The 22904-nt window shown below is 61.3% G+C and overlaps 2 protein-coding genes across 5 annotated transcripts; both read left to right on the top strand.

The window, feature by feature from the left end:
• Positions 1 to 380: 380 nt before the first annotated feature.
• ARHGAP27 (Rho GTPase activating protein 27) lies at positions 381 to 13214 on the top strand. 4 transcript variants are annotated; one of them, XM_054088710.1, is made up of 16 exons: positions 381 to 637; positions 917 to 1724; positions 5481 to 5909; positions 6433 to 6648; positions 6995 to 7105; positions 7188 to 7255; positions 7360 to 7447; positions 8819 to 8923; positions 9752 to 9850; positions 9928 to 10018; positions 10115 to 10240; positions 10679 to 10777; positions 11072 to 11149; positions 11273 to 11407; positions 11884 to 11989; positions 12066 to 13214. In XM_054088710.1, exons 2-16 carry the CDS (start codon positions 930 to 932, stop codon positions 12241 to 12243), a joined length of 2724 nt encoding a protein of 907 aa, XP_053944685.1. In that variant the 5' UTR covers positions 381 to 637; positions 917 to 929; the 3' UTR covers positions 12244 to 13214. The 4 variants fall into 4 exon arrangements, with proteins under 4 accessions (XP_053944685.1, XP_053944687.1, XP_053944686.1 ...); XM_054088712.1 differs by lacking the exons at positions 381 to 637; positions 917 to 1724 and adding an exon at positions 2316 to 2382 and having other exon boundaries at positions 12066 to 13208; XM_054088711.1 differs by lacking the exons at positions 381 to 637; positions 917 to 1724 and adding an exon at positions 3309 to 3483 and having other exon boundaries at positions 12066 to 13209.
• A 1704-nt stretch (positions 13215 to 14918) lies between these two features.
• On the top strand, positions 14919 to 22246 carry TMEM98 (transmembrane protein 98). The gene is made up of 7 exons (XM_054088417.1): positions 14919 to 14983; positions 19401 to 19593; positions 19772 to 19903; positions 20198 to 20231; positions 20524 to 20639; positions 20731 to 20790; positions 21974 to 22246. The coding sequence occupies exons 2-7, from the start codon at positions 19463 to 19465 to the stop codon at positions 22176 to 22178; spliced, it is 678 nt and encodes a 225-aa protein (XP_053944392.1). The 5' UTR covers positions 14919 to 14983; positions 19401 to 19462; the 3' UTR covers positions 22179 to 22246.
• The last annotated feature ends 658 nt before the right edge of the window (positions 22247 to 22904 follow it).

Here is a 22904-nt window from a genome sequence, read left to right as displayed (position 1 = left end):
ATGCTTTGTCTTCCCTCTCCGTTCTTCCTGTCCGTCCTCCATCCTCCCTGCCAATCCTTCAGGCTTTTGCAGAATGCTTGAAGGACCCTGCCCCATTTTCCTTGCCCCGTTTTCCTTCCTATCTCCTTTCCACCGCTGTTGGCATCTCCAGCTGTTCTTTCTCCCCTTCCCCACCACCCCAGTTCCCGGGAGGGTTTGGGTCACACCCACCAGCACTGGGACCCCAGTGGGACTCCCTGGCATGGAGGACAAATCCAGAGCAGCTCCCCCAGGACAGAGGGTCCCATCCCCCTGCCCGGGGAGGCTGTGCCGGATCCGGCAGCGGCACAGATCCCGGCTCAGCTGTGGGGCAGGGCCTTTCCTGCAGCAGGAACCTCCCGAGGAGCTGTTTCCTCAGCCAGGCGACAGCGGGTCCCCTCCACCATTGCCCCTTCCCTTCCACCCCAAAGGGAGGAAACCAGCCGGATCCCCACCGCCCCTCTCCTCCAGCCAGAGGGCCGGGCACCCAACACCGGTGTGAAGCCCAACCCTGTCTTTCGACAAGGCACTAGCAGGAAACCAGAGCGAGTTGGGACCAGCCCAACGCAGGCACGAGCGGGACCCGCCGTGCGCCTGTGCACCCCAACGCCGTCTGGAGGTGAGACTGGGAGGCTCGGTGGCTTGGGGGGCTCACGGACTTGGGGCTTGGGGGCTTTGGGGGCTTGGGAATGGTGGGTGAGGACAAAGACGGTGGGTGAGGAGGTGGGTGAGGACGGTTTAGGCTATCCTGGAGTTGTTTCAAGCAGGTTTGGGCAGTTTGAGGAATGTTTGTGGTTGGACCTCACCAGGGACCCCTAATTCATCTCTGCTGGGGTCCTCATGCACCCCAAGAGGGAGGAGAGCTGCCATCACCCATTCCCTGCTCTGTTTTCCGCAGGCAGAGGCACAGGATGGCCATGGAGGCAGCAGTGCCGGCAGAGGAGGTGTTGGTGCTGGTGGAGTACGGCTTTGAGTACCGAGCCAAGGACGGCACCTTGGTCTCCATCAAACCCAACGAGCGCTATGTCCTGCTCAAACGAACCAACCACCACTGGTGGCACGTCAAGAGGAGCGGGGACGCCCGGCCCTTCTACATCCCTGCCCAGTATGTGAAGGAGCTGCCCCCCATTGCCACCCCGGCCACACTTGACCCCCCAACACCGGGACACACCGGGGCGGATCCAGCCCCACTCGCCTCACAGCAGACGCTGGACTATGAGTATCGGTTCCTTGGCACCACTGAGACCAAGGAGCTGCCTGGAGGATGCGCAGTGCCCAGGAGGGACTTGGCAGCCAGGAAGGACTCGGTGACCACGAAGGACTCGGTGACCATGAAGGAGTTGGGGTCCAAGAGGGACTCAGTATCCACAAGGGAATTGGGGTCCAGGAAGGACTTGGTGCCCACAAGAGACTTGGGGTCCAGGAGGGACTCGGGGTTTACAAAGGACTCGCTGCCAGTGCTCAGCTCTTTTCGAGCCCCCCCCGGGCTGAGCCCACACCCCACCGAGCCAGTGCGACCCTCGCACTCCCTGGATGACCTGGCACAGGTGACGCCGGCACCATGTGGTGCCACTGCTACAGGGTCACATCGGGACCCCCCAGGACATGCTCGCCCACTCGGCAAGAGCCGCTCTGAGACCCTCTACACCCCTGGAAAAGATAGGGACACAGGCAGGAGGTGGCCGGGGTCGGCCCATGCAGCTCAGGTACGGTGACACCCCTGGTGACCTCCCCAAAGGCAGCACTGGGGGGTGGAAGGGGGAAGGCAGGACGCTTGGGACCCCCAACTGGTTCAGGGCCACATGTTCCCCGTAGCACAACCCCACACCCCCTGGCACAGGGCAGGGTGGCACCCAGGGGCTCCCTGGCACCACTGCCACCACGGGACACCCTGTTCCCCCCACTGAGCTGATCCCATGGGCAAACCTGTGGGTCTACCCCCCCTACACCTCCGATACTTGTTTGCCAACGATTTTCACCTTGGGGAGGTGAGCAAAGCCTGAGAATCTTCTAAGCTCAGCCTCCCTGCTCCATGCCTCAGTTTCCCCACTGTCGCAGGCACTCATGTGCCGGGCTCACCTAGGTCCCCTCTGCTCCCACATCAGGGCCCCATGGGGCACAGAGCCCTCGTGCCACCATGAGGTCCCCAGGGATGTTCAGTGCCACCCAGAGATCTTTGGGGGGTCCCGCACCCCGTCCTGGCAGCATCCCTGGAGCAAGAGGAGGCAGAAAGGGGTTAACAGGGAAGTGCAGCAACTCCTCCCTGCTGGGGCGGGTGTCTCACCTGGGCGCAGCACCCAGGGCCGAGGTGGGTGCTGGGTGCAGGACAGCAGGCACCCCAAAACCCGCCCTCACCCTATGCCAGTAAGTAGAAAGGGGCCCTTTGTGCCCCCCACCTGGGCCTCCCCACTGCAACCCTCCATGGGGGAGCACCCATGGGCGCCCCCAGCCCCTCACCTGCCATCAATAGCGGGGTGGGGGGGTAATGGCAGAGGGGAGGACCCACATCTCTGTCCTCCCATCCCAACATCTCTTTTCGGGGAAACCCCAGGCACCCACAGCTCTCTGAGCCCCTGTGTCCCCCACTCGAGGGGGCTCACGGGGCTGCACTGCTGGGGGGGGGGGGTGTTTTACTGGGGGAAAGGGGGTGTTGGTGTTGGGGGACTGGGGTTTGTACCCCATTTTACACCCTGCCACCCCCCATGCAGCCTGGTCCAGCGGGAGGTGTCCCTGCCCATGGCAGGGGGTGGAACTGGATGGGCTTCGAGGTCCCTTACGACCTAAACCATTCCATGGATGAACCCCGGGTGCTCTTTGCACCCCAAAAGCCACCGATCGCCCCTGGGGAAGCACCGAGCGCGGTCCCCAACCCCAATGCAATCATCAGAGCTTCACCTTCCCCTGCCTAAACCCAACTGAGGCCAAATCCAGGCAGGATCAGCAACCCCAGGGCCTTGACCTGGCCACCATGGGCATCTCCCACATAGGCTGTGGGGACCCGGCGATCCTGGTGTTGTGGGGGACACAGGAACCACCTCCCAGTTCATCCTAGTGCCATTGTGGGGGACCAGCATGATACCAGATGGGCCAACCTAGATTTTGGGGGAGTTTTCCGGGTGCATCCACACCATGACATAATCCCGGTGCGATTCTTGCTCCATTGGCCTTGGCTTTGCCAGTGCGGGTGATGGGCTATGGGTGGTGGTTGACGGGGCGACAACACCCCCCAAAAAAGAGCCAATTCCGCCGCAGGGCCAAGCGCTGGGCTTGGAGGCAGGTCTTCCTCTCCCCGAACCCCAACAGGAAGTGGTGCCGGCGCGAGGCTCAGCACAGGGCGCCATTGGAGTTACCAGAGCGTCTCGGTGCCTGCCCGCCCCACCAGTGCCTCCCGCGATGGGTGACCGGCTGCCGGGCGCTCTGCAGCGGTCCCGTAGCAGGGTGTCGCGGCTGCTGCACCGTGGGAAGGTAGGCAGCACCCATGGGTGCGCCCAGCCAGGGTAGGTGAGGGGGTGCTCTGGGGTCACCTCCCCGCTCCAAGCTCCCTCCCAAATTTCCCCGGGTGTTTACATTTTGGAGGTGACATCTTTGGGTGTCAAGATGCCCATCCCAAAGTGGTGAAGGGCACCAAGACCCCTCACATTGGGAGAGAACCCCCAGGGATGTATCCATGGGATGGAGGGAGGCACTGGGGGGCTCCATGCCAGGGTTCCCCCATTGTCCCCCCCATATCCCTCATCCCCAAAGCGATAGTGGCCTCTCGTGCTGAGTTTCCAGCCCCTCTTGCCGCCGCTGGGTGGGTCGTGAGGTGGTAGGAGGAAGGGTGATGGGGTGTCCTGCAGACACGCAGTCTGCTGTCCCCCCTAATGCTCCAAGGTGTCCCCAAGGTCACAATCCACTGTCCTCCCCCATCCCAGGATGATGGGAAGGGCTGGGCTTGGGAAACTTTGTCCCCGCGGCCGTTGGAGGGAGGCTCAGGGGCTGTAAAGCTGGGGAGATCAAAGGGTGCCAGGAGAGGACTCCTGGCCACAGCCTGCGGCCACCTGGGCCCAAGGATGAGTCCGCGCCCATCCTGATCGACCCCACGGCGAGTGGCACCTGCACTGAGGGTGCTCAGGGCCTTATTTGGGAATGTGGTGGTGGTGGTGGAGCTGTCGGCCTCAGCGTCCGGCTCTGCTCGCCAGTGGGGTCAGGGTGCGGGGTGGGGCGGTGGCAGGGCGGGACCTGCTGGTCTGGGTGCTGGTGACGTGAGGGCAGAGGCTGGGGGTGCAGGTGATGTGGGTGTTGGAGATGTCCCAGGGTACTGATATGGGGGGACGGGGGGACTGGAGTGGGTGTTGGAGATGTCCCAGGGTGCTAATGTCGAGGGTGCTGAGGTGTGGGTGCAGGTACTGGAGGTGCGAGTGTTCTATGCTGATACCGGTGAGGTGAGTGCAGAGGCTGGAGGTGCAGGTGATGGGCATCAGGTTGCAGGCGTTGCGGGGCTCATGGGTTGGGCACCGATCACATGGTTGTTGATGCTGAGGGTGCAGATGATGCAGGAGCAGATGGTGTGGATATGAGTGCTGGGATGCTGATGCCAGTGGTGTAGATGCAGATAATGCGGATGCAGACCATGTAGGTGCAGACCATGTAGGTGCAGATGATGTGGGTGCAGACCATGTAGGTGCAGATGCTGCAGATACAAGTGCTGATGTGCTGATGCCGATGCCCTGGATGCAGATCCAGGGATGCAGGCACAGTGTGTGCTGATGCTGGTGACCACAGTGCCCCAAGCCTAAACTGTCTCCATGTGCTCAGGCCATACTCCCATCCCCACTGCCAGCTGGGTGCTCCCTGCCCCGCTCTGGGTGGCCTATTCTACCACCAGGCCATCTACATCCCATCACTTGCAGCTCCTGCCCCATGCGAGAGGGTGTCTTGAGGCTGCGTCTGCTGGGTTCTGGGCAGGAGAGATGTCCCAGCAGCCCGGGCAGGGCAGGATCTGGCCCCAAGGTGCCCTCACCCATCCACCAGCTGGGTACCATGGCAGGGATATCATAGAATAATGGAATCACTTGGCTGAGACAGACCTTTGAGATCATCAAGCCCAACTGTACCTGTCCATTACTGAATCATCACTGAGCACCTCATCTGCCCAGCTTTTAAATCACTCCAGGGATGGGGACTCCACCCCCTCCCTGAACAGCCTCTGCCAAGGCCTGAGAACCCTTTCCATGAAGATGTTTTTCCTGATGTCCAAGCTGAACCTCCCCTGTGGCAACTTGAGGCCATTCCCTCTTGTCCTATTACCGATCGCTTGGGAGAAGAGCCCAGCACCCACCTTACCACAACCTCCTTTCAGGCAGTTGTAGACAGTGACGAGGTCTCCTCCCAGGAATGCCATCCCCAGCAGCCCTGTCCCGCAGCTCGCTGCACACATCATCACCCACAGCACCCAAGTGACCCATCCATGTCCTTTCCAGGCACGCAAGGATCAGGAGGAGCCACCCGTCCCCATCTACCTCAACATCCAAGAGCTACAGGAAGAAGCTGCAGCCGCCGCCTCAACTGTGGAGGAGCCCAACAGCTCCACTTCAGACTGGGAGACCCACACGGACACGGACAGTGGACATTTGTTTTATTATAACCCGGTGACGGGCGAGACCACGTGGGATTGTCCCTTTGGGCGGGCAGAAGTTGGAGTGAGTCCCGTCACCTCTCCTGCCTCCTCACTCACCCACAGCCCATGGGATCCCGAGTGGGAGCAGCACACGGATGAAGCCAGCGGACAGGCTTTTTTCTATAATTCGGTAACAGGTGAGACGTCGTGGGACCCCCCCAATGCGGGAAACAGAGGGAGATCCCAGGAGATGTACCCTGGGGTGACGCAGTACGGCCTCATGGAGCAGAGGGTGAGCACCCAGTGGGGACCAAGGGGGTGGAGATGGAAATTGGGATGGAGATGCAGTTGGAGGTAGAGATTGAGGTGGAGATGGAGATGGAGGTGAAGACAGGGATGGAAACAGGAATGGAAACAGGGGTGGAGGTTGAGGTGGAGATGGAGATAGGAAGGCAGATGGAGATAGGGAGGCAGATGGAAGTGGAGAAGGAGATGGAGGCAGAGACAGGGATGGAGATGAGGATGCAGAAGAAGATGGTGATGGAGACAGAGATGGAAATGGAGTTGGAGAGGGAGATGGGGATGGGGATGGAGATAAGACAGGGATGGAGATGGAGATAGAGATGATGGAGAAGAGGATGGGGATGGAGATGGAGACAGAGTTGAAGATGGAGAAGGGTGTGGGATTAGAGATGGAGATGGAGGTAGTTGAGATGGAGACAGTCTGGGGACAGTCCTCACCTGGGCTGGTCGTGGTTTGGGGATGCGGATGCTTTTGGTGGGGCACAAAATGTTGACTTGACTCTTCTCTCCAGCCACCTACTCCAGAAACAGACTATCCCAGCCTGTCTCCAGATGAGCTGGAGAGTTATCCCGAGGAGGACTATTCACCTATGGGCTCCTATGATCAGGGGGCTGCTCCTGGTCTGTCCCTGAGGAGCTCCGAGGAGCTGGGCTCCTCGCTGGGCTGGTACAGCCATGGCTACCCTGAAGGGGCTGTGTTCTACCCCGAGCACTTCACCTCTGACACGGTACGGGCATGGGGACAGGGACAGGGATGGAGACTGGAATATGGACAGGGATGGGGACAGGGACGGTGATAGGGATGGGGATGGAAATATCGACAGGGATGAGGAGAAAGGTGGGGACAAGGATTGAAATGGGAATATGGACATGGATGGGGACAAGGATGGTGTTCGGGATGGGGATGAGGATGGGGAAGGCAACAGGGAGGAGGACAGGGATGTGTAGGGATAAAGGTGAGGATGGGGATGTCTGGTGGGGGCCGAGCACCCCATGGGCCACAAAACAGGGGTGGGGGCTCTGGGGTGCCGTGGGTGCAAGTGACACCTCGGGCATCACCCACTCCCTCTGCAGGTGCCCCCAGGTGGCCGCCACCACCGCGCCAGCAGCGGCTCCAGCCAGGACAGCGGGCTCTTTGCCTGGCACAGCACGGTGCCACCGGCCCCAGAGCTCAAGGAAGAGAAGGTGGGCACCCAGCCCCTCCCCACCCTGGCACCAGGGAGGGCAGGGGGCAAACCTGACCCCCCCTCTGCGCTTTGCCTTCCAGTTTAAGAGCCTCGAAAAAGCTGGGGTGCTCAACCGGACCAAGACAGCGGACAGAGGGAAGCGGCTGCGGTAAGCGCATCCCGGCAGCCTCTGCCACTGGAGAAGGGAGTCCAGGGAGCAGAGAGGCCAGGGGGTGTGCCGTCCCCCTGTGTGACCCCCACTCTGCTCCCCAGGAAGAACTGGAGCTCCTCCTGGACGGTGCTGGAAGGGGGGATCCTCACTTTCTTCAAGGACTCCAAGCACTCGGCTGCTGGTGGCTTGGTAAGAGCCCAAACGGCCTCGGTGGGGCCAGCACCCACAGGATGGGATCAGCACCTGTGGCATGGAGCCAGCACCCATGGGACGGGACCAGAACCTACAGGATGGAGACAGGACCTAAGGGATGAAGCCAGTATCCATGGGATGGGGCCAGTGCCCGCAGGACAGAGCCAGAACCTGCAGAATAGGGCTGGTACCTGCGCGACAGGGCCAGCGCTCATGGGACAGGGTCAGCACCCATAGGATGAGGCCAGAACACACGAGTCAGGGCCAGCAACCGCAGGACAGGACCAGCACCCATGGGATAAGGCCAGCAGCCATGGAACAAGCCCAGGGCTCATGAGATAGGGCTCACACCTACAGGAGGGGGCCAGCATCCATGGGATAAGGCCAGGACCCACAGGATGAGGCCAGGACCCACAGAACGAGGCCAGCACCCTGGAATAGGGTCAGCATCCATGGGGTAAGCCTAGCACCCATTGGACAGACACAGCATCCACACAACAGACCCAGCACCCATTGGGAAGACCCAGCACCCATTGGGCAGACCCAGCACCCACAGGACAGACCCATCTCCCCAGCAGTGCCTCTCCCAGCTCCAGGGTGGTTCTTCACATGCCCTCACACTGCCCCTCGCACAGCCACGGTCTCCCTGTGCGGGAGCTGGGCCAATGCCAGTGTTGGTGTGTCCTCCTGAGTGTGTGGAGCTCATCAGGGAGAGCTGGGTGGAAGCGATCCCAGCCCCCCCAGCACCCACTGGCGCCCAGCATCCGCTGCCCGGATGCAGAAGCTGCTCGTGGGTCTTGCAACACCCTGCAGTGATGGTGGCGGCAAAGGAAGGAGAGGAGACGGCCCCACACGGTGCTGGCCCCACTGCTGAGTGGGGGTGCATGGCTCCATCTGTGGGGATCCTTCTGGAAAACCCCTTAACATGGATGGAGAGAGGCTGGGGGGGTGGGGGAAGGGCGTGGCCAAAGCACCTGGAAACACAGGAATGCTCTGTCCCTGAGTAAAACCCAGGGGACAAAAAACTCCTTGGGGACAACCACCCAGGCTCTGCTCTCCATGTAATGCTGTGCCGGTGCTGTGCTGTCACCCTAAAGCTGAGGACCCTCAGGCAGGGCTGGGGATGTCCCAGGAGGTGACAGTGGCTGTCCCTAAGCTGGTGGCCACGACATCAGCAGCACCCATGTCCTGGTCCTGCAGAAAGACAGTGATGCCAGGGGAGGGGACAGGGATGTCCCAGGGGGACATTCGTGCCTCCTGCCTTTCACAAGAAGGAAAGCGTAGTCACCCTGCAGCATGGGACTCCGATGTCCCTGTCCCTTCTGGGCAGATGCCAGCGGTGCCACCCTGGTCCCTTTGCTCCCTCAGCGGCACCCCAGCACCCTGACCACCCCCGAGCACACGGTGGAGCTGTGTGGGGCCACCCTCACCTGGGCCAGCAAGGACAAGTCCAGCAAGAAGCACGTCCTGGAGGTGAGCCGGGTGACGGGGGGACATCAGGCGTTCATCGGGGTCCACGCATGGCCCATGGGTCAATGGTGATGCCTCCAGCTGCCCAGTTCCTCCTGCCAGCAGTGAAGGGGATGTTCTGAGGGTGGTGATGTTAGGGACACTGGGGGACAGGAGAGCAGAAGGACACACTGGCTGCTGGGTACCGTCCCTTTCCCACGGGCATGGAGATGTCACCAAGGGATGACATCTATGAGGACAGGCTGAGAAAGTTGGGATTGTTCAATTCGGAGAAGAGAAGGCTTCGGGGAGACCTTAGAGCAGCTTCCGGTACTGAAAGGGGCTCCAGGAAAGCTGGGGAGGGGCTCTTGATCAGGGAGTGCAGGGACAAGATGGGGGGGAATGGTTTTAAATTGGAAGGGGAAGGATTTAGATCAGACATTAGGAAGAAATTCTTCACGATGAAGGTGGCCTAGATTGCCCAGAGATGTGGCGGCTGCCCCATCCCTGGAGGCATTCAAGGCCAGGTTGGATGGGGCTTGAAGGAACCTGGTGCAGTGGGAGGTGTCCCTGCCCACGGGACGGAGTTGGAACTGGATGGGCTTTGAGGTCCCTTCTAACCCATTCCGCGATTCTATGATATCCTGGCTCCCAGACTTATTTTCCACTCAAGTTTTGCACAGGGAGGGTTCAAGCCACCCTGGCTTCCTGCAAAACAGCAGCAATTGGGGTCATCAGTGTAATGAGTTAGGTGCCATTCTCAGCCCCAACCTGGCCCCTGAAGCTTGGTGGTAGAGGCTGACCATGGGCAGCCCCGTGTCCTGTCCTGACCACTGCCTGCTGCTCCCCCAGCTGAAGACACGAGAGGGCTCAGAGTTCCTCATCCAGCACGACTCGGAGCAGATCATCACCGCCTGGCAGAAGGCAATCACCGACAGCATTGGGAGGCTGGTGAGCAGGGACCCACCGCCCCCTGCCCTGCCACTCCGGAGACGGGCATGGGGGGTCTCACGCTGCCCCTTCCCCAGGGCACTGACCTCCCTGGCGAGGAGGATGCTGAGAGCAGTGCTGAATTTGGATCCCGAGAGAAGCTGGGGGGAAGCGAGGAGAAGAGGGCAGGTGAGCTTGGGCATCCTGGCACAGGGACGGGCACTGCGGTGGCAGAAGCACCCCAGTCCCTTGGGACGATGCTGACCTGTGCCCTGTCCCCATCAGCCCCTGGGCAGGTGATGGGCAGCACCAGCAATGAGAGCGACTCCAGCAAAGTCCGGAACAAACTCCGCAAGTTCCTGCAGAGGCGACCGACACTGCAGTCCCTGCGCGAGCGAGGCTACATCAAAGGTGGGTGCTGGGGCAGGGCTACAGCAAGGGTAGGTGGTGGGATGGGGTTACAGCAAGGGTGGGTGTTGGGATAGGGTGGGTGCTGGGATGGGGCTACATCAAGAATAGTTGCTGGGATGGAGCTACATCATGGATAGGTTCTGGGGTGGGTGTGCTTAAAGAGTGGGTGTTGGGATGGGGCTGAGCCCCCTTGAGGTGTCCCCAGGCTGGGAGGTGGATAGGACAGTCAGGGATGAAGCTGGGAAAGAGGGCTGGGAGACCAAGCCCAACCTTGCCCCACCATTATGGAGATGGAGTTGGGGATGTCCCATCACCTCCAGCCACCCTTTATGGGAACAGGCCCTCCTGCCATGTCCCCATCCCTGTCCTCCACCCATCCAGCACGGGGCATCCTCTCGGTGTCACCAGCCATGCCCAAGCCTCTGTTGTTCTTTCCAGATCCGGTTTTTGGCTGCTCCCTGCAAGCGCTGTGTGAGCGGGAGCGGGGGACAGTGCCCCGCTTCGTCCTGCAGTGCATCCAGACCGTGGAGAGGAGAGGTACGGCCCCAGGCTGGGGACAGGGACAACGTGGAGGTCACCGGGATGGAGACAGCTCTGTGTAAAGCCTAGATTGGATGGTTGGGTTTTCCCTGGAATCCCAGTGCACTGTGGGCACTAGCATGGCCATACTAGTCACTGTCACCTTGTGCCACCCAGCTGTGGGCATCTCCCAGGGGACAGTGGGGACACATGGGTGCCCAGAGCTCCCTTGGTGGTGGCTGGTGTCCCATCCCGGGGTGGGTTGTGGTTAGCTGAGAGCTCTTCCCCCATCTCCACTTCCACCTCTGCAAGGTCTGGACATCGATGGGCTATACCGGATCAGTGGCAACCTGGCCACCATCCAGAAGCTGCGCTACAAAGTGGAGCATGGTAAGGTCACCCACTGTGACAATGGGGGACAAATACGATATGAGTGAAAGAAAGGGAGGGATGGGGACACTCGTCTGTCCTTGAGGCTCTGGGACCTGCCTGAGGTGTTGCCCGGCCCTGCAGACGAACACCTGGACCTGGATGACGGGCGCTGGGAGGACATCCATGTTGTCACCGGGGCGCTGAAGCTCTTCTTCAGAGAGCTGCTGGAGCCACTCGTCCCCTTCAGCCACTTCGACAAGTTCATTGCTGCCATCAGTGAGGATCAGGGATGGGATGGGGTGGGATGGGATGGGATGGGATGGGATAGGATGGGAATGGGATGGGATGGGGACTGGAAGTAGCATGGCATGGCATGGGAATGGGATGGGAATGGGGACAGGATGGGAATGGGATGATGATGGGGACAGGAATGCAGACGGGAATGTGATGGGATGGAAACGGGGATGGGAATGGGGACGGGATAGGGATAGGGATGGGGATGGGGACTGGAACTGGGATGGGGTTGAGAATGGGGATGGGATGGGAATGGAGATGGGATGAGGATGGGGACAGGAATGGGGATGGGGCGAGATGGGGATGGGATGGAATGAGGTGGGATGGGATGGAATGGGGTGGGATGGGGATAGGGATGAGAATGGGATGGGGGTGGGAGTGGGGAAAGGGATGGAGATGGGAGCAGGGACAGATGCTGCCCAAGCCAACACCCCACCATGTCTTTCTTCCCCTTGCAGAGATGCAGGACCCCACCAGGCGGGGTCGGTGCATCCGGGACCTGGTGTTCTCTCTCCCGCCCGCTCACCACGACACCATGAAAGTCCTTTTCCGCCACCTCTGCAGGTGACGCCATCACTCTCCCCCTAGACCAACGCCAGTGGCAGGAAGGGGGAGATGACACTGTCCCTCATCCCCACAGGGTGATCGAGTACAAGGAGGAGAACCGCATGTCCGTGCAGAGCATCGCCATTGTCTTTGGCCCCACGCTGCTGCGGCCAGCGAGTGAGGAGGGGAACATGGCCATGCACATGGTCTTCCAGAACCAGGTGGTGGAGCACATCCTCAACCAGTACAGCTACATCTTCCCCGATGGCTAAAAACCGAGTGGGGACAAGCCCAGCAGTTGGGGACAGGAAGGAGCAGTGTCTCAGGGGAAGGACTTGGCCACATGTCACCTCAGATGATGGGAGATGGCAATTGTGGGCTCCATGAAGGACAGTGCGATGGCCTGGCTCACTCAGGATGTGGCACAAGGGATGTGCCCAGCTGGAGCTGGGGGCACCCTGCAGAACCCAACCTCCTCTGCCACCTGCTTTCCAGGGGGTTGGAGGATTCCCCACTGGTCAAGAGGGGATGGTGGATCCCCGTGGATCCCAGCTCGCTGGTGGCACAGACCTGGCATCCCATATAATGGGATGGAGGGTTCCCAGCTGGGCAGTGACCATGGGGACCATGCCACCAGCAGGTTTGTGTGACACAGTTGCCACAGCTGGAGCTGACACCTGGCACGAGCCCACCAACGTATTCCCACATAAAGAGCCCGTTCAGCTGTGAGGACAAGATGTTGATGGCAGGGGCATGAGGACGTCCCTGGGGACACCAGCAGGGACTCCGTGCCTCTTATCTCCTGGTGGCCTTTGGGTGTTCCTTCATGTGGCCCTCCAAGACGTGCCCCTTGTACCACAGAAGGATGAGGGAAAGGGGGGCACTTTGGGGCACAAGGGGACACTTTGGGTTGCAGGGAGGGCACTTTGGAAGAGGAGGGGACACTCTGGGGCACAAAGGGACACTTTCAGACAGGAGGTGACACTTTGGGATGCAGGGGGAATTTTGGGGCACATGGGGACACTTTGGGATGCAGGAGGGCACATTGGGATGGGGAAGCACTTTGTGGCACAAAGAGACTTTAGGATGCAGGGGGAATATTTTGGGGTACAAAGGGACGTTTTGGTGAGGAGGGAACACAATGGGGACACTTTGGGAAGCAGGTGGGACACTTTGGGACACAAAGAGACACTTTGGAACATGAGGGAACACGATGGGGACAGTTTTGGATGCGGGGTGACACTTTGGGACAGCGGGGTAAACTTTGGGGCACTTTGGGATGCAGGGCAGGACAAATAAAGAGACACTTTGGGATGCAATGGGACACTTCAGGGCACAAGGGGACTCCCCCGGATGGAGGGGAAAGGGCACTTTGGGGCACAAAGGGACAGTTTGGGATGCAGGAGGGCACATTAGGATGCGGGGGCAGCACTTTGGGATGTGGAGGGGAAACTTTGGGGCACGAGGGGGCACTTTCGGGCACAAGGGGACACTTTGGGATGCAGGGGGGCACTTTGGGATGCGGGCGGGGGACACTTTGGGGCACAAAGCGACAGTTTGGAATGCAGGGAGAAACTTCGGGGCACATGGGGAAACTTGGGATGCAGGGGATACTTTGGGATGTGGAGGGGACACTTCGGGGCAGAAGGAGACACTTCGGGGCATAAAGAGACACTTTGGGATGCGGGGAGGCACTTTGGGGCATAGAGGGACACTTTGGGATGCAGGAGGGCACATTGGGATGTGAGGGGACGCTTTGGGATGTAGAAGGGCACTTTGGGGCACAAAGAGACGCTTTGGGATGTAGGGGGGGCACTTTAGGGCACAAAGGGACAGTTTGGGATGCAGGGGGGCACTTTGGGACCACTTTAGGGCACAATGGGACCCCCCCGGGATGAAGGTGGGGAGACTTTGGGGCAAAAAGGGACAGTTTGGGATGCGGGGGGAGGCACTTTGGGATGTGGAGGGGGCACTTTGGGACACTTGGGACCCTTTGGGGAACAAAGAGATGCTTTGGAACACAAAGGAACATGATGGGACAGGAGGGGAATCTTTGGGGCACTTTGGCATGTGGAGGAGACACTTTGGGGCACATGGGGACACTTTGGGATGCAAGAGGACACATTGGGATGCGGGGGGGACACTTTGGGATGTGCAGGGGAGCACTTTGGGGAAGAAGGAGACACTATGGGGCATAAAGAGACACTTCGGGATGCGGGGAGGCACTTTGGGGCACAAAGGGATACTTTGGGATGCAGGGGGAAACTTTGGGGCACATGGGAAACTTTGGGATGCAAGAGGGCACATTGGGATGTGGAAGGGCACTTTGGGGCACAAAGAGACACTTTGGGATGCAGGAGGGAACGCTTTGAGGTACTAAGACAGTTTGGGATGCTGGGGGGGCACTTTGGGATGTGGAGGGGGCACTTTGGGACCACTTTGAGGCACAAGAGGACCCCTCGGGATGCAGGGGGGCCACTTCGGGGCACAAAGGGACAGTTTGGGATGTGGGGGGAGGCACTTTGGGATGTTCAGGGGACCCTTTGGGACAGAAGGGGACCCTTTGGGGAACAAAGAGATGCTTTGGAACACAAGGGAACACGATAGGACAGGAGGGGAATCTTTGGGGCACTTTGGCACGTAGAGGGGACACTTTGGGGCACAAAGGGACACTTTGGGATGCAGGAGGGCACATTGGGATGCGGGGGGGGCACTTTGGGATGAGCAGGGGAGCACTTTGGGGCACAAAGAGACACTTTGGAACACTTTGGAACACGACGGGGACGCTTTTTGGATGCGGGGTGACACTTTGGGACAGGAGGGGAAACTGAGGCACTTCGGGATGTGGCACTTTGGGGCCCCCCCGGGGCACCGGATCCCCCCCCGGGCTGCAGCGGCCCCTCAGGCCCCGATGGCGGCCGGGCTGGGGGCGGGGCCGGGGGCGGAGCCGGCAGAGCCCGAGCCCCCCGCGCCCCCCCGGATCCATCCCGTGCGCGGCCGCCGCGGCTCCAGGTGCCGGGAGGGAGACGGGGACCGGGGGGATGGGGGGAGGGGGGGAGGGGGAGGAGGGAGGGGACCCCGGGGTGTCCCCCTCGGGACCCCTGGAATGAACCCCCTCCCCTCGAAACCGTGTGGGACCCCGCCTCGACCGCCAGGAGCCATTCCCTGCCCCCCAACCCCCCCCCGAGGTTCTCCGGGACCCCCCGGCGGAGACCCTCGGGGCTGCACGGGAGCCCTGGGACACCCCCGCCCCCCTCGGAGCCCCGGGATCCCTACCCCGGAATGAGCCCCCCCACCTCGAGCCCCGGGATTTCCCCCCGGGGACCCCCAGAAGGAGCCCCCCCCCTCGGGGCTCACGGGATCCTCCGCCTGGGACCCTCTGAATGACACCCCCCCCTAGGACCCCCGGGATCCCCCCCCAGGGACGCCCGCAATGACCCCCCCCGGGGGCTGAGCAGGACCTCATTGCGATGTCCCCCCCGAGACCCCCAGAAACTGCCCCACCTTAGACCTCTGGGAGCGATTTCCCACCCCCCATCGGGGTTTTGCGGGACATCCCCCCGAGGACCCCCAGACTGAGACCCTCGGGGCTGCATGGGACACCCTCCCCCCAACTTCGGGACCCCCTGAATGATCTCCGATCCCCCTCCCGGGACCCTCAGAGTGTCCCCCCCCAGACCCGTGTGAGACCCCCGGGATCCATCACCCCCTCCCCCCCCAGAGACTCCCCAGAGTGCGCCCCCCCCACCTCAGAGCCATGGGGGACCCCCAAAGCAACCCCCCCCACTTCGTGACCCCCAGAGTGAGACCTCTCTGAGCTGCACGAGACCCCCTGGGAGCGACACGTCCCCCCCAGTGAGGCTCCCGTCGTGATTCCCCCCACCTCAGAGCCATGTGGGACCCCTGGGAGGGCCACCGCGTCCCCCTCGGGACCCCCCAAGTGATCGCCGAGCAATGCTCCCTCAGGACCCCCCAGAAGACCCCTCCTGGACCTTTAAAAGTGACACCCCCCGCTCCAGGTTCTGCAATACCTTCAGGATCCACCGTCCCTTGGGACTCCCTGAATGAACCCCACCCAGAGCCGTGTTGGACCCCTGGGAACGACACCCCCCTGGGACCCCCGCAATGAGCCCCCGGGGGCTGAGCAGGTCCCCATTGCAATATCTCCCCCCCCCGAGTCCCCCAGAAACTGCCCCACCTTAGACCTTCAGGAGCGGTTTCCCACCCCCTGTCGAGGTTTTGCGGGACCCCTCGACTGGGGACCCCCCGACTGGGACCCTCAGGGCTGCATGGGACACCCCCCCCCAACTTCGTGACCCCCTGAATGATGCCCGAACCCCCTCCCGGGACCTTCAGAGTGATCCGTGTCCCCCCCAGACCCATGTGGGTCCCACAGGATCCATCACCACCTCCTCCGAGACTCCCCAGAGTGAGCCCTCCCACCTCAGAGCCATGCGGGAACCCCAGAGCAACCCCCCCCTCTTTGGGACCCCCAGAGTGAGACCTCCTCAGAGCTGCGCAGGACCCCTGGGAATGACACATCCTCCGCCCCGAGTGATTCCTCCCCACTTCAGAGCCATGCGGGACCCCTGGGAGCGACACCGCCTCCCCCTCAGGACCCCCCAAATGATTGCTGAGCAATGCTCCCTCAGGACCCCCCAAAAGACCCCACCTGGACCTTTAAAAGCAATCCCACTCCCCCCCCCCCGGTTCTGCAGGACCCTCAGGATCCACCCCCCCACACACACACACCCTTAGCGAGCTTCTTGGAGCTGTGCAGGACCCCTGGGAGCAAAAACCCCCTCCTCTTTGGGACCCCCAAAACCCCCCTTAAAACCTCACAAGCACTCCCAGACCCCCCAGCAGTGACTCCTCCCACCCCAACCCTTGCAGGGCCCCTCCAGCAGCGCCCCCCCACCCCAACACCTCCAAATTCCCCCTCTCAGACGCCCCCAGCAACAAACGCCCCCCCAAACACCCTCAGACACCCCCCCCACCAGAGGCAAATTCCTGCCCCTAAACCTTCTCAGGGCCCCCCAGACCCTCCCAGAAGCGATCCTCCCCCCAACCCCTTGCAGGGCCCCCCCAGACCTCCCCCACTTCCCACTGCTGCCACAGCCCCTCCCCCTCGGTGTTTAGCACTGCACAGGCAGGATGTGACCCAAACCCAACCAGGGTGTCGGGGGGCCAAGAGGTGCCCCTCCAGCACTGGTGCCCCCCACTCACCTCCCCCAGGACCAGAAGGTGTCCCCCCAGGGCTGTCACCTCCCCTTCACACCCCCAGGACCAGGGGATGCCCCCACCCCAGGTTCAGTGACCCCACAAGACATCCCCCGCCCCCCCCAGGACCAGGCACCAAAGGGTTATGCCACAGAATGGGCTTTGGTGATCAAAATCCCTCTTAAAGCTTTAAGCACGAGGGAAGGAGGGAAAGGGGAGGGGCCAGGGCCACCCTGTACCCCCCCATCCCCCTCCCCCCCCCCCCGTGCTGTCCCCATGCCGTGTTGGGGTGTGGGGGGGCGAACAAGTGCACCGCCTTGGGAATTTAAGCCAAATCCCCAAACCTGGCTTCAAATCCAGTGGGATTTAGGGAAATAAGGTGGGAGGGGTAATGCACTGGGGGAGTAGGGGTGGGCGGGATGGGGGCATGTCTAGTACCCCCCCCCAAAAAAGAGGGGGCCCAGGCATTAGTCAGGGTGTAAAGGTTGGGTGCTGGCACTGTTTGCACGCATGGTGCGGAAGTGGCACCGTCCCCACGTCCTTGGCTCTGGCAGCAGGTAGGGAGGGCAGGATGGGGGCCCCCCCGTGACAGGATGGGAGGTGTCCCCCCTCACAGCCACAGGGTGGGCACCCGCTGGCTGTCGCGTGCAGTGGCGTGGGGGTCCCACTGGCTCTGATCGCACACTGATGTTCCCTGCGCCTGGCACGGCTGGTGTATGGCACCCCGTGGGGCTCGGGCACTGCGGCTGCGGCAGGCAGGGAGCTGGGGGTCCCCATAGTCCCCCAGGGATCAGGCTTTGGGGGTCCTCATGGTCCCACAGGGATCAGGATCTGGGGGTCCCCATGGTCCCATAGGGATCAGGATCTGGGGGTCTTCGTGGTCCTATAGAGATCAGACTTTGGGGCCCCTCATTGTCCCACAGAGATGAGTGGGGCTCTAGGGGTCCCCATGATCCCATAAGGACTGGGCTGTTGGGGTCCCCATATGGCTCAGGCTCTGGGGGTCCCCACCACCCCACAGGGATCAGTTTCTCCGGATCCCCATGGTCCCATAAGGACTGGGCTCTGGGGGTCCCCATAGGCATGAGGCTTTGAGGGTCCTTCCTAATCCCATAGGGATCAGGTTCTGGTGGACCCCATAGGGATCAAACTCTGGGGGTCCTCATGGTCCCACAGGGATCAGGCTTTGGGGGTCCCCATGGTCCCATAGGGATCAGGATCTGGGGATCTTCATGGTCCTATAGGGATCAGACTTTGGGGCTCCTCATGGTCCCATAGAGATTAGTGGGGCTCTAGGGGTCCCCATGATCCCATAAGGACTGGGCTGTTGGGGTCCCCATATAGCTCAGGCTCTGGGGGTCCCCACCACCCCACAGGGATCAAACTCTGGGGGTCCCCATGGTCACACAGGGATGAGGCTTTTGGGGATCCCTGTGGTCCCATAGGGATGGAGCTCTAGAAGTCTCCATAGATGAGGATGAAGTTTTGGGGGTCCCCATAGAGGTCTGGGATGGATGGAGTTCTGGGGGTCCCTGTGGTCCCACAGGGACTGGGCTGTGAGGGTCCCATAGGGATCAGGCTTTGGGGGTCCTCATGGTCCCATATGGATCAGGCTCTGGGAGTCCCCGTGATCCCACAGAGACGGGGCTTTGAGGGTCCCCGTGGTCCCAGAGGGATGGTGTCTTGGAGGTCCCCACTGGGCTCAGGCTCTGGAGATCCCCATTGTCCCATAGGGACTGGGCCCTGGGGATCCCCACCACTCCATAGAGGTTGGGCTCCGAGGGTCCCTATAGCCCCATAGGAACAAGGCTCTGGGGGTTCCATAGACACCAGGCTCTGGGGGTCCCTACAGCCCCATAGAGGCTGGGCTCTGAGGGTCCCCAGAGCCCCATGAAGAATTGGGTAGGGAGGTTCCCATAGCCCGTAGGGACTGGGCTCTGGGGGTCTTGCAGCTCCATAGGGATGAGGTTCTGGGGGTCCCCGTGGTCCCTTGTGGCCCACACCTCTCTCTCCTAATCCCAGCTCCTGCCCCATGTCACCATGGCTGGGGTGGTGTCATCGCCCCTGTCCCCTGAATCTCCCCTAGGTGACACTGCCTCTGGAAGGGCCCCCTTGGGCCAGGGATCCATCTGTGGGTGACACCGAGTCTTGGCCGGGTGTTTTGGGGTGCAGGGAGGTTTCCAACGCCTCCCTGATGGCCCCATCACAGCAGACCCCGTTGTGCTGAGATGGCATCGGACGCCTGAGTGACTCCTCTGTCCGGGACCAGCCATGGAGACGGTTGTCATCGTGGCCATCGGGGTGCTGGCCACCATCTTCTTGGCATCCTTCGTGGCGTTGGTGGTGGTCTGCCGGCAGCGGTACTGCCACCCCAAAGACCTCCGGCACCACTACGACACCAAGTGAGTGCTCCCACCAGGGAGGCATCATCCCCACCGGGCAAGAGGGGAGGGACCCCAAACCCCATGTCCACCATCACCAGGGGGACCGTGCTGGAGATGTGTCCAGCATCATCAGGGTGTTGCTGGGGAACCCAAAGAGGTGGCCCTGTCCCCAAGGATGTCCCCATGTCCCCAACAGACCTATCGTGGACCTGATGGGCACCACTGAGACAACATCGGAGCCTTCGGAGCTGGAGCTGGATGATGTGGTCATCACCAACCCCCACATTGAGGCCATCCTGGAGAACGAGGACTGGATCGAGGATGCCTCGTAAGCCTGTGTCCCCCTCAGCATGCCCTGTGTCCCCTCTGGTGTGCCCTGTGTCCCCTGTGCCACTGCTGGGGACCCCCATGCAGTGCCAGCCCCCCCCGGTATGGAATGCCAGTGGTCAAGATTTGGGAGTCACCAAGCTGGTCCAAAGAAGGGGTGGTCGTCAAGCTGATCTCCGATTGGGAATGTCCCCAAGGGTCTGGGGGACGTGGGGTGTGGGCACACAGGTCGGGGGGACATGGAGGTGAGGGCGGGAGAGTCCTCTTGGATTCACATCCTCCTCCATCTCCACAGGGGTTTGGTCTCCCACTGCATCGCCATCCTGAAGGTGAGTCCAGCGGCTAGCACTGGTGGCAATGATGGCACTGGTGGTACTGGTGGCACTGGTGCCAGTGGTGATGCTGGTAGCACTGGTGGCAATGGTGGCTCTGGTGTTACCAGTGCCCCTGGTGGCAATGGTGACACTGGTGGCAATGGTGGCACTGACGGTACCAGTGGCACTGGGGAACTAGTGGCCCTGGTGGTACCAGTGGCCCTTGTGGCAATGGTGGCCCACAAGGTGATGGTGGCACGAAGTGCCCACCCTGGCTCCGCTTCTGCTGTCATCCCACTGCCTGCAGATCTGCCACACGCTGACGGAGAAGCTGGTGGCCATGACCATGGGCTCAGGTGCCCGTGTGAAGTCCCCCGCCAGCCTGGGTGACATCATCGTGGTGGCCAAACGCATCAGCCCCAGGTGACAGAGGGGGGATTCCGAGGGCTCTGGGGGCCTGTGATTGCAGGTGTCACGGCAGTGTCCTGTGTGGCTAACGCATTCCCACTGGCAGGGTGGACGATGTGGTGAGATCCATGTACCCACCGCTGGACCCCAAACTGCTGGATGCAAGGTGATGTCAGCGGAAGGGATGGGGACACCCCCTGGGTAGAGGTACACCCATGGTTGGGTGGGGAGGGACACCAGTGCCATCCCATAGCTGGGGACAACCACTGGGCCATGACCCAGCAGGATGGGGGATACCTTCACACCCTGTGCTGCAAGATGGGGAAACTGAGGCACAAACCATGCTTCTGGTCACAAGTGGTGTCACCAGGGCTCAGTGCTGGGTCCAGTCTGGTTCAACATCTTTATCCATGATCGGGATGAGGGCACTGAGTGCATGCTTAGTGAATTCTCAGATAACACCAAGCTGGGTGGGAGCATTGATCTGCTGGAGGGTAGGGAGGTTCTCCAGGGGAACCTGGCCAGTCTGGATTCCTGGACTGAGACCAACGGGATGAGGTTCAACCAGGCCAAGTGCCGGGTCCTGCACTTGGGGTACAACAACCCTGTGCAGATCCAGGCTTGGGGAAGAGCGGCTGAAAAGCTGCCCAGCAGAGAAGGACTTGGGAGTGTTGGTTGAGAGCAGCTGAATGTGAGCCAGCAGTGGCCCAGGTGGCCAAGAAGGCCAACAGCATCAACAGCTTGGACCAGCCATGGGGTGGCCAGCAGGAGCAGGGCAGGGATCATCCCCCTGTGCTCAGCGCTGGGGAGGTCACACCTTGAATCATGTGTTCAGTTTTGGGGCCCTCACTCCAAGAAGAACATTGAGGGGCTGGAGCACATCTGAAGAGGGGAACAGAGCTGAGGAAGGGGCTGGAGAATAAGGGTTATGAGAGGTGGCTGAGGGAAATGGAGCTGTAGTTGGGAGGAGACTGAGGGGAGACTTCATCACTCTCTGTAACACCGTGAAAGGAGGTTTTGGTGAGCTGGGTGCTGGGCTCTTCTCCCAGGTAACAAGTGATAGGATGAGAGGGAGTGCCCTCAAGTTGCCCCCGGGGAGGTTCAGATTGGACATGTCTTCACTGAAAGGGTTCTCAGGCCCTGGCAGAGGTTGCCCAGGGTGGTGATAGAGTCCCCATCCCTGGTGGTGGTTAAAAGCCAGGCAGATGAGGTGCTTGGGGATGGTTCGGTAGTGGACAGGGACAGTTGGACTCGATGATCTCAAAGGTCTTTTCCAACCCAACGCTTTTATGGTTCTATGTAGCCGCCCTCCCAGGGAGGGAGGTGACAAAGCCCCTGTGTCCCCGCAGGGCAGCGGCGCTGCTGCTCTCGGTCAGTCACCTGGTGCTGGTGACCCGCAGCGCCTGCCGCCAGCCAGCTGCCCGCCACTGGGTCGAGCGCTCGCTGGCCGCCGCCGAGGAGCACATGGCCGTGCTGCGCCAGGCCGCCATGGCCACCGAGACCGAGCGGCTGCCGGCCACCGACGCCTTCCGGCAGGAGCAGTCAGCAATCTGAGACCCCCACCAACTGCGCTGGCAATAAACCCCTGCTGTGCGTTCCCCCCATCATGGGGGGGCCTCTGGTCTCCTTGTGGCTCTGTGGTTTCTGGCCCCAGAGAGGGGGTCTGGGTGGGGGAATTTGGGGGGGATGTGGGGGTCTGGAGTGTCTTGTGGGGCTTAGTAAAGGTTTGCAGGAGTTGGAGATGGGTTTGGAGGGGATTTGGGGGGTGTAGGAAGGGCTTTGGGGGCGTTGGAGGTGGGTTTGGAGAGGATTCGGGTGTTTAGGAAGGCGTTGTGGGGTCTTGGAGGTGGGTTCAGAGAGGATTCAGGGGAAGCTGGAGGGACATTGTGGGGTTCTGGAGGGACTTGGGGAGTTTGGGAAGGGTTTGGGGGGGGAATGGATTGGAGAGGATTGTGGGGGTTGGCAGGGGGTACAGGGCGACTTGGGGAGGTCAGGTGGATTTGGGGGACATTGAGGGGGGTTTGGGGGTATCTAGAAGGGTTTGGGGAGCACTGAGCGGTTTGGGGGCACTGGCATGTTGGGGAGCGGTGGGGGGTATTGGGGTGCACTGGGGGTGTGCAGAGCACTGGGTGTTTAGGGGGCACTGGAGGTTTGGGGGGTACTTGGAGGGTTTGGGGGGCACTGAGGGTTGGAGGTATTGGGGGACATGGGCGTTAGGGGGCACTGGGTTGTTGGGGGAACTGGGTGTTGGGAAGCACTGATGGTTGGGGGTTGTTGGGG

The sequence above is a fragment of the Cuculus canorus genome, chromosome 25 (genome assembly GCF_017976375.1).
Source record: "Cuculus canorus isolate bCucCan1 chromosome 25, bCucCan1.pri, whole genome shotgun sequence".
In the NCBI taxonomy this organism is placed as follows: Eukaryota; Metazoa; Chordata; class Aves; order Cuculiformes; family Cuculidae; genus Cuculus; species Cuculus canorus.
This window is presented reverse-complemented; position numbering and strand designations above follow the sequence as displayed.